Genomic DNA, 11,495 nt, shown 5'->3' on the forward strand with positions numbered 1-11,495 from the left:
CTTTCTCCCAGATTGGCCGAGTAATGCTGCTTAAACCCAGCAATGGTAGGAGGGTCTCTATGACTCTTTTGTCTTCTGGTAATGATATAAGTAATGAAGTTGTCCCTTGGCATCTAGAAAGGACAGAAGAAAGATATATTGTATTGAACGATAATAAAGCCGTTTTATTTATTTTTTTTAAGTCAACAGTTTGTATGTGTTTTTGGACAACTAAAAAAAATACATTTTTAAAAATTAAAGATTTATTCCTAAGAAGTAATTGAATTTGAACTGAAAATTAGGCTATGATTACAACACAATTTTCTACAAAACAAGACTTATTTTACATGCTGCATTTGTGCGCAAGATTACTTTTGTACCCCAGTTTCATATCTCTATATGGAAATGAGCAATCAACGCGTGTAAACTTTATTGTTTTATATACAAATGGCCACCCGTAGCTCAATTTCTTCTACAAATGTTAATAAATGTGAATCAAAGTTTGCATAATGGCCACACTCGTGGTCTTACAGAGGCTTTTCTAAAACAAGCGCAGAAGTCACTTTCCCTTGTCTCAGTCAACGCATTTCATATAATGGAGTTCAGTTACGCGAATACTTTCAGCTACTTCCCCTTTTATTTAACAACATTTCCTTTTAGTTAGTTCATTCTCTGCTCACTTGCCGCATTTTAAAATATTTGTGCGGTCCGTTAAATTAAACAGCTGTGACGGCCCGAGTGCCGCAGGTCCCACAAACTCGCTTGACGTAGACAGACGTTTATTAGACGAACACGAATAACGAACACAGTGGCGCTCACACCAAACAGGCAAGATGAACATGAGCAATGTTGAACACAGCTTACAAACATAAAGTGCTCCACGTACGTAAACATTAGCGACAACACAGAACGACAGGGATGCACACACCAACCGGGGTTTAATCACACACAGACATTAGGAGAATAACCCGCTGCAGGTGTGTGTGACTACATAGTCGTGGTTTCACACAAGACCATGAACTCCCACTGCAGGCGGCCAGCCGTACCACGTGACTAGTGGGGCGGGGAGCTCACTATCAGCTCGCTAATTAGTTCTCCGTTCAGTCAAAAGTTCTCCATCATTAAAATGTGTGTTCTCATTTTAAATTCGCATATTGGCTACTTGTTTCTAATACGATTCCGTTATCAAATATTTAGTATCTGCCTTTGTAGATAAAATTAAATTCTACTTACGTTTAGTTTTCGTTTCTCAGTACCTCTTATGCGTGAAGAATTGTTTGTAGTCTCTGTTGATGTTTTGTCTAAAATGATCGTCATCGGCAAATCCACTCAATAAACTGATCTGGGGTCAGAAATAGAATGACACACATTATGACATAATGGAGGGCTAAATTCTGTTCAGTGGCTGTTTAGAACAATGGCAGAAGTGCAGCTGAAATGACATTATAGTCTCATATTATAAATCACATTTTAAAATCATTTCCCCCTCTTTACGCTATAATTTTGTTATCAGGCTCAGATTAAAAAATCTAAATAAATAAAGTAAATATAACCTATACATGTAAACTATATATTAATTAATTAGTAATCATTCCACATAGGTACAATTCACTCACTCTGTATTCGTTATAATCCAAAGCCATTTGAACACTCATTAAGGATAAAAATCCAACCTAAACAACAACAATAATAAATTCTTAAGAAATTATACAATTTTAACTGAAAATTAGGCTAATTGATCACAATACAATGTTCAACAAAACAAGGCTTATCTTTCTCGGGTGTTTCAGTACTAAGGCTATGCAGTTAGGCAAACACTTTCTTGCATAATATATGCTTATATTATGAAATTGAGCAACTAGACAAACAGAATTAAATGCTCCGTTCATTACCGCTTCAAATGGTTTATTATTTTTTAAAAGTGCAGGATTGTAGCCCCAAAATATATCCTATACGAAGTGACCTGCATTAAGAAATTAATTGTTGATGTCACTTACTATTATTATTGTTAGTAGTATTAGTATTTAGTGGGGAATCATTTTATGGTGTTGATTGGAGAATACTATTAAATAAATTAATCTTACCATCAGTAGTAGTTGATGAAATTAATAACTTATAACCATTTGGAGACGTCATTGTTTTAGTAGGTCTAGTTGAAGCTGTTGGACTTGATGTGTCAGTGTCCACTGGAGTAAGATTTACAGGTTTATATGGAGCCTCTGCAAGAATAGAAAAGTGTGGTCAGTTATAAGTATGAACTCTGTTTCTGTACTGTTCACTCTCACTGGAGATCACTTCCCATGTGTTTCTGTTTGTGTTGTATTTATACCAGGTGAAGCTCTCAGGTCTGGTGTGTATATCAGTGCAGGAACAGGGCAGCAGCCTGAGTGCTGCAGCTGATATGCATGAGATTTAATTGCACCACAATAATACACTGATTTCAAAATTTGGTTTCATGACTGATGGCAGTCTAAACAGTAAATCGTAATTGTTCAAATTCTTATATGTTCAGATAACATGGAGTGCCTCTTATACGTTATCAGAAATATATGGCATGTCGTCTCTAACTGGACTCCTACTAGATGTTTCCAGTGTTTCTTATAAAGTAGCTACTGAGTAGATATTTGATGATCTACAGATGTAGAGAGAAAGTCACACTCACCATGAGCAGTAAGGAGCAGATAAACACACACCTGCATTCTTATTGAGTTACACACACACTACACACAGCTAAAGCAGGACTGCTGATACACACCGTACACACTCTTCAATACAGTCTACTGAATGTTCTGACAACTACAGTTACAGTGGAGATGAAGTGTATTCAAATGAAGCTTTGACAAACTTCTATCCCCAACACACACAACAAATATAGGGAGGCAGTAGGGTTTTATAAGTTTTTAAAAGTCATTTGATGTGTCCTCTTTCTTCCTTAACAGTCTCACATTATTAATGAGAATGTTATCATTCTTACTTGACTTGGCTCAGTCCGTTGTCACAGAAATGTGGCGGCCCAGTGGAACGGACCCAAAATGACTCCCTAAGTGCTGTTAGTTCAGTCCAGCACATCTGCCCCTTTGTACTTGCATCATTTATGAATGTATTTAAACACATCTGTCACTGGAGTGGTTGTGGGTCTTTGTTCGTGCTCAGGTTGGTGTTAATGGTCGTTTAGTAAATGCATGTCTTCGTCAAGAGACGTCTGTGCTTCCTGCTCCTTGCCTTGTGGCACTTGGGCCGTCACAACAAACAAAATATTTGTATTTTCTTATACCTGCATGTAGGGGGTGGCATAACGTGAATAAGTGAATAAATCATATAAAAGCAGACATTGTGTTCACTTTGTTTTCAGTAGGCTACACCAAAAGTGAGGAGGAGGCCTTCAGTATTTTGAGGAGTTCCCTTCAGTATTCTGGGAAGAGTCTCATATATAGTCAGGGCCATTGGACCTGGACTTCACCGTCTCTCACACCAATCTTATTCCCACTTCCTAAAAAAGAGAGAAGCCTGCAGCCAAGGGATCAGTTAAGATGAGGCAAAAAGCAAACGTAAAAATAATGTATATGTAACATGCTGCAACCGTCCCTGATCTGGGCTGAGTTGCAACATCTGACTTGCAACATCTGACTTCTTCTATTCAAATAAATAAGTGGATGTCATGTGTAATCATTTAGCATTTTTTCTTCACAAACTAAAATATTTACTGTATAAACTGAAAAATCTTTAGGATTTAGCATTGTTGTGAATCACTAAACTAATATTTAGTTGTATAACTACCGTTTCTGAGAACTGCTTCAGATCTGTGTTGCATGGAGTCGACCAACTTCTGGCAGATGTAAACAAGTATTCCAGCCCACCTTTTCTGGTGTGGTGGAATTTTGAATAAACAGCAAGTCAGACATGATTAAGAGAGTAATTTAATAAAGAAAATAAGACATACAAAACACAGCTGTGTGAGAGCTAATGCTCTAAAGCGAAAGTTCTAAAGGGGTAGACTCACTCTGTTCCTTATATCTAAACTTCACTCCCCCCAGGGAGGGGTGCTCGGTCATCCTATTTACCCATTTCCTGCTCCTTATCGTGATGAACATTCCTGCAGTACCAGAGCACTCACCAGAGCAGACACAATTTGCAAGATAAGATAAGCCTAATCCCTCTTTACAACACTTGCAGGTCACTACACAGGCAGGTCATAAAGCAACATTCCAACAGTCGCTTTGTTCACACAATATACAGAGACAGAGTATGCAGACTAAACCATTCATATAGGATTACATAGAGAAAGGATTAAGATGATTATATATGAATCACATGATAATACATGATCGAATAATAATTTCCATCACACTAGGCATGACTGTGTGACTTCTTGGGTCTGGAAATCTGGTTGTAGTATTATTTAAAGGGTCAAACTGCATGGTGTGCCCAGGCCCAGAGCTACATTGCTGGGCATGACTCTGTGACTTCTTGGGCTTGGATGTCTGGATGTAGTATTATTTAAAGGCACAAAGAGCATGAAGTGTGCCCTGGGCCAGCACTAATTTGCTGGGCATGACCGTGTGACATCTTGGGCCTGGAAGTCTGTTTCTAGTTTTATTTAAAGGGTCAAACTGCGCAAAGTATGCCCAGGCCCAGAGCTACTTTGTTGTGCATGACTGTGTGACCTCTTGGGCAAGGAAGTCTGGTTGTAGTATTATTAAAAGGGTCAAACTGCATGAAGTGTGGCCAGGCCCAGAGCTACTTTGCTGGGCATGACTGTGTGACCTCTTGGGACAGGAAATCTGGTTGTAGTATTATTAAAAGGGTCAAACTGCGTGAAGTGTGCCCAGGCCCAGAGCTACTTTGCTGGGCATGACTGTGTGACCTCTTGGGCCTGGAAGTCTGGTTGTAGTGTTACTTAAAGGGTCAAACTGTATGGTCTGCCCAGTCCCAGAGCTACTTTGCTGGGCATGACTGTGTGACCTCTTGGGCTTGGAAATCTGGTTGTAGTATTATTTAAAGGCACAAAGTGCATGAAGTGTGCCCTGGCCCAGCACTACTTTGCTGGGCACGACTGTGTGACCTCTTGGGCCTGGAGGTCTGGTGATTCTATTATATAAAACGTCAAATGACCTGAAGTGTGCCCAGGCCCAGAGCTACTTTACTGGGTATGATTCTGTGACCTCTTGGGCTTGGAGGTCTGTTTCTAGTTTTGGTTAAAGGGTCAAACTGCATGAAGTGTGCGCAGGCCCAGTGCTACTTTGCTGGGCATGACTGTGTGACCTCTTGGGCCTGGAAGTCTGGTTGTAGTATTATTTAAAGGCACAAAGTGCCTTTAAAAGGCACGAGGGCTGGACCCATCGGGTATGGAAGCCTTTCCGTCACATGCTCGTTTTCGTTGCCTTCAGTGCAGGTAGCCTGCGAATTTAAAACCGTTAGGGACAGTCATGGAGGTGATGCGCACCGAGTTGCAGGCCATTTGGACCTGGCCCGACCTAGATGTGAATGTTCAAAGTCAGCGCGTTTGTTTAATAAACTTTCTCCTCCAATTCGTTGCAACTGCGCATGCGCTTCACACTCATCCATCTGGAGCGTAACACTTTATCGGTTAATATCTCTGGGCTCCTTGGGAGTAGAAAGTCTCTTCATGGCTCTTTGGAAAGGGCTGCATCTCCCCTGTTATCGCCTTCGAGCGGCACGCGGATCGGACCCACCGTTTTCACGCTACGAGTGTGTGCGAGTGTGTGTGTGTGTGTGCGTGCGTGTGTGTGCACGTGTGCGTGCGCGTGTGTGCTTGCGAGTGCGCGTGCGTGCATGTTCGCCAGGTTTGTGGAGGGGTGCGTCCCTGGACGGTACAAGGGGAGACGGTGTGTGGCCTGGCTGGGTGAGGTTGCAGTTTGCTGGGCATGAGAGATTGCCGTGTGGTGCCCTGAAGGTGTGATTGTTCCAGGAGGGGCAAGGTGGCGTAGTATGGCTGGGTGAGGGTGCGCTTCACTGTGCATGTGGTTGTGAGTTGCAGGCCCATTGCTTTGAATGATAGAAAGGGTCTGTGGTTTTGTTCCCAGGCATGATTCTGTGACCTCTTGAGCCTTGAAATGTGGTGCTTAGAATGATTTAAAGAGTGAAACGGTCTGAAGTGTGCCCAGGTTTAAAGCAACCTTGCTGGGCATGACTGTGTGACCTCTTGGGCCAGGAAGTCTGTTTCTAGTTTTATTTAAAGAGTCAAACTGCTTGAAGTGTGCCCAGGCCCAGAGCTACTTTGCTGGCTATGATTCTGTGACCTCTTGGGTCTGGAAAGATTTACAGAGTGAAACGGTCTGAAGTGTGCTCAGGTTTAAAGCAACCTTGCTGGGCATGACACTTTGACCTCTTGGGCCAGGAAGTCTGTTTCTAGTTTTATTTAATTAAGTCCAAACAGTCTCTGAGTAACTGAGAGAAAAAAAGTGTTGCACTCATCTCATTCTACCTGTACATGCAATGACAAGAAATGACGAGAAACAGTATTCATTAGGAAAAGTCCTTGAAGTCCACAGGTAAGAGTGCTTATGTTTCTTATGATAAGTAAAACTTTTCTTCAGATAAAGTGAACCAAATGCACTTTGACCATTGCTGGGAGGTATGGGAGGATTTTCTGAAGAGCTAAGAGACTTTAAAAGTATTACCTCTGAACTTACATCTGCAAAGTATTACATCTGAACTTGCAACAAGTTGATCTAATAAAGACATTTTTACAACAAAGTAGGCCTTAAGTCCATTTCACACCAGAAGCAGTGCATCGAGCGCTAAAATGAAAGCTAAACTGGCTAAGTTATAAGTCTATAAGTCTATAGACTACTAACTAAATGTCTACAACGACAGACTGAATTGTCCGAATAAAGTTAAAGAGGCAGTATGTTCCAGGTGACTATGTTGTCCTCTACACTCTGTCAGAAACCTTGGCCTCACCACGGAGAAACAGTGCCGTCTGGAGGACTAAAAGAGAATTTCATTTTGATGGACTATTAATCTAACAATGATTAATACATGTTTAAAAATAGTGTATAAACAGTGTATAAAAACAAAGAGGAACTATCAAAACAGTACTTTACTGGAGAAGGTAAAAATGTTAATAAATATAATACTCCTCAGAAACTGCAATGTCTCATTTATATGCACTGTAGTGTAACTGAACTTTAAATTTCAATAAAAATGAATTGAACAGTTGTTCATCTATACAGTGCAGGCTATACAATCTCTAGAGATACTTTGATGGTTATTTGCAACATCTATTCACCTATCCTATCTATACTATAATTCCTTGCTTTTAGTTGATAAGGAACATGCAGTCTATTGGTGAAATATAAGACATGCTGAAAGATAAACCTCTACTCACATGTTGTTGAGAATTGGTTAATAAGATATTCATAACTTTGAACAGTCAATAGTCTAGAGATGGTCTGTTGAATGTCTAAATGCAGACAATCCAAATAAAGGGTTACCCAGATAGGATCAGTTGTGTAGCTTTTTGGCTGGCCTCCTGATCAAGTATTTAGGTCCATAGACAGTCGGTTGAGAAAGTGTGTAGGTCTGTAGTGGGCCTGTTAATGTCTGTTGTCTGTTCCATCTCCATCAGTGTGGCAGGAACTGATGCTGAGGTAAAATGGATGATAAATTCTTAATTTCAGGAGGCATGGTGATACTACAACAGCTTGTTTATGTTGTTTGTATCTTTGGTCCTCTTGGTACAGTAGACCACAGCTACGATGATGTGGTGGAAGATCACGGTGACCAAAGCAATGGGGATGTAGGGCAGAGTCTGAGGAGAGGCTGTAACAACAGTGAGGAGTGAGGGGTGGTGCAGCGCAAAGACCACTCTGAATGTTGAAAATGAAGATGAAATAATCCTTTTACTCATTTAGGAGATAGTTGTCCCTGAGCCATATTGCACACATTATCTCTAGTCATTATTTAAAAGCTATGCTATTTTTAAAAAGTTATACTTTTTATGGGCATTTTTAAACATACAAGCCCACTGATATATATATATTATGTAATGTTTTACGTTGTACATTGAGCCTAATGTATCTGTTTTGAGCTCCTTTATGATTGCATAAGTACAGCCCGCCATCCTCCTCGGTCAGGTGTGATATGAGTAGAGAGAGATTTCCTGGAGAGTGAGCAGTACAGGTGAATTCTGTTTCTGTACTGTTCACTCTCACTCCACGTGTTTCTGGTTGAATTGTGCCTGGCACAGTGTAACCTCTCAGGTCTGGCGTGCGGGTCAGTGCAGGAGCAGGGCAGCAGGACCGAGTCAGGAGCAGGGCTGCAGGACCGAGTAAGCAGTGACATTCTCCATCTCCACGTTCCCTGCCAGACTGCAGACTCAACCACCACAGACACCCTCCATAAGCTCATGTAGACCCAACAGGAGGCCTTGCTAGTTTGGGGTAGGCTTTCGATTTCAAATAAAAAGCAAAATGACACCACCTAAATGCTTTGACCCAGATGCTTCATCTGGAGTGATTTTCTGCAGTGATCCCTCCACTCTCAGAATGGAGAAGTGAGAGAAGCTTGTTCAGAGAGAATTTTATGTATTACGTGTGTTAACGGCTCAAGTAAGTTCATAGCTGCAGTTTTAATCTAAAATTAAAATTGTCATCTACTACCTCAGTGCTGACTGCTTGCAACCCTAATGGCATTCATTACAACATGGTGGTGCATTTGAGTAACATCTGGTTAAAGTACTGCTCTAAACATGGCTTAACACAGAAGGTCTGGAACAGTCAAAGGTTGTGGGTTCAGTCTAATGATGACAGTATCACTGTGCTTGATAGAGATTTAACGGTGAGTATGGTGTCTTTATATTCTCTCCTTTTAAGATGACACCTGTACACTCCCCAATCCCCTTCAGTCAGGTGTGATATGAGGAGAGAGAGATTTCCTGGAGAGTGAGCAGTACCCAGCTGAACTCTGTTTCTGTACTGTTCACTCTCACTGGAGATCATGTCCCATGTGTTTCTCTTTGTGTTGTGTTTCTTCAAGGGGAAACTCAGATTTTGTGTGTAGGTCAGTGCAGGAACAGGGCAGCAGTACTGAATCTCCTGTGTAAGCAGTGATATATTTAATCTCCCTTGTGCTGTCCAGTGTGTAGCCTGCAGAAACACATTAATTTATGCAACTAATGAGAGAGTTTTGCTTTAACCACAGTAGTACATAAACACATCATTGACTAATTTAGGTTCAGTTTCAATGTACAGCATTATATTGTTAGAAGTATTTAAAGTGGCACTCTGCTGTTTTATGTTATTGCATGACTCTGTTGGGAAACTGACTCCAATTTGTAGAATTAGGACAAGCCTATGTACAAAATATCCCTGATAAACATAATTAAATACCAGCAAGATTACCAATAGATTTGATGGCAGTTGGTTAACTGAACCAAATAATTCTAATGTATTCTCATAAACCAGATTGCATTATGTATTTTTAAAGTTTAGCTCATTTTGGACGGCTTAACACACTACTTAAAGTGATGCATCACAGTCACATGTAATCAGCTCTTGCCAAATTCTATTGTCAAAGTCTATCTATCTATCTCTCTATCGTTTCACTGACAGTGTTGCCATCCTGTACCTTGTGTACATGGTGTCCTTTTATTTATCTTTCATATTATTTTAATGTTTTTTTTCTTTGTTGCTACTATATATTTGTGCAAAGAACTTTGAATTGCTATTGTGGATGAAAGGTGCTGTACCAAATTACATTGTCTTGCTTTTCATAAGTGATGTGTGTTTGACCAAAGGGGAAGTGTTATCTAGATACTTCTAATATACATTTATTCTGGAAACTTGAAGCACTTGTGCACTTGAAGATTCTTGGGAAGCAGCTGGAAGGTACTGTAGTTAAACATGTTGAGTGGATATCTATAGAAAAATATACAACTTCTTAAGCACTTTGCTTGCACAGCTTATGAAGGGTCGCTGTCTGAAATTTCTCTGTATATATATATATATATATATATATATATATATATATATATATATATATATATATATATAATATATATATATGTGTGTGTGTGTGTGTGTGTGTGTGTGTGTGTATAATCACTACAGTTAGTAAACTAACAAACAGGCATGCCTCTAAAGACAGGTAAATGACCCGTTGAATAATAATAATAATAATAATAATAATAATAATAATAATAATAATAATAATAATAACTGGTACTGTAGCCTGCTCTAGATGTGCTTCATAAAACCTTATTAACAAAGACAATAAAATAACTAGAACAAAAGGATCCGTTTTTATCACCTATTCCTCCTCATGCATTACTGCATGAGTGGTCTATTTTATCTTTTGCAAGAGATGTATTCATCTGTATATTGGAGGAACCAAGAGAATGTTTGCTGATTGTTTTGTTGAACACCTTTGGACCATCAGAATTAAGGATTTGTCATTTCCAGAGGCAAGACATTTTAATGCTAATGGAATTTGCAATAATTTAGGTAATTTGATGAAAAACATCCCACCTACACTTTCAGAGATTTAGAAACCCATGAAACAGTGTCATGTCTTATAGACTAATCTAATTCTACAGTCATAGCTATGGAGCAGGTGTACGTATAGACTGGTAACTCAGTACACAGTCTAAACTCATTTTAGTGCCTCACCTCTATAAAGGTGTAATGTGTCATTTTAAGCAGGTAAAAATCGAAACCACACTCATCTGGCTTTTGCTCTTTATTTTTAAAACAGAAATAAATTCTCACAGTGAAGTAATGGCTACAGTCAACAATAAAGCACTTGACATAAAATGATATGCACATTTATGTAACGACGGAGGCTAGGCAGGACGCACGAATGAGCCGACAAAAGTTACGTTTATTAACACCAGACAACAGACAATGTAGCACATAGGCTAATACATGGTCAATCAATAACAACATACACTACTAAACAGGAGAGTTATACTCACGTACAGTAATGACACAAAATGAGGAGCAGGTGTGAAACACAGGGCGACACACAGAGAAAGACGTCTGGGAGGAGGGGCCGTACCGTTAACATTTACACAACATTAATTTTTTTTCATTAAAGCCAAAAGCACTACTACTAATAAATTACATGCAAAAAGCTAATAATTCACATAAGTATTCAAATCATCTCTCAGCAGATTAACCCCTAATGAGGCATTTACAGTGAAGAAACAAATAAAATACTTGCTATTTACTGGCTACCATATATGTTTTTGTATGTTTATTTTTTGTCCATTTGCTTGATTGCATTTGTTTGTGTGTGTGTGTGTGTGTGTGTGTGTGTGTGTGTGTGTGTGAGAGAGAGTGTGTGCTTAATTTGAATTTAATTTGATGCTGGCATATTCTGTATAATCTGCATTATCCATTGGAGTGGATGCGGGTTTGGTTTTCTGACTGTGTATTACAGTGGAGTAAGTGATATCATCCTGTAGGAATAACACATTAACAATTGTTATAACACACACACACACACACACACACACACATGTTTACAAAACACACATTCAGTATGATGCACAC

General features: G+C 39.5%; 2 protein-coding genes across 5 annotated transcripts in view; one reads left to right on the forward strand and one right to left on the reverse strand.

Annotated features, from left to right (window-relative positions):
- The window catches only part of LOC145659978 (uncharacterized), a 134,919-nt gene that overhangs the window by 62,286 nt on the left and 61,138 nt on the right, over positions 1 to 11,495 (forward strand). The window lies entirely within an intron of this gene.
- The window catches only part of LOC145647166 (uncharacterized), a 10,568-nt gene continuing 9,798 nt past the window's right edge, over positions 10,726 to 11,495 (reverse strand). For all 3 annotated transcript variants that reach the window (XM_081695459.1, XM_081695457.1, XM_081695458.1), the window contains one exon: positions 10,726 to 11,401. In XM_081695459.1, coding sequence (XP_081551585.1) covers positions 11,288 to 11,401 — 114 coding nt within the window. In that variant the 3' untranslated portion in view covers positions 10,726 to 11,287. The remainder of the gene's footprint in view (positions 11,402 to 11,495) is intronic.

This window comes from Electrophorus electricus, chromosome 2 (assembly GCF_041902795.1).
Source record: "Electrophorus electricus isolate QZ-2024a chromosome 2, ASM4190279v1, whole genome shotgun sequence".
In the NCBI taxonomy this organism is placed as follows: Eukaryota; Metazoa; Chordata; class Actinopteri; order Gymnotiformes; family Gymnotidae; genus Electrophorus; species Electrophorus electricus.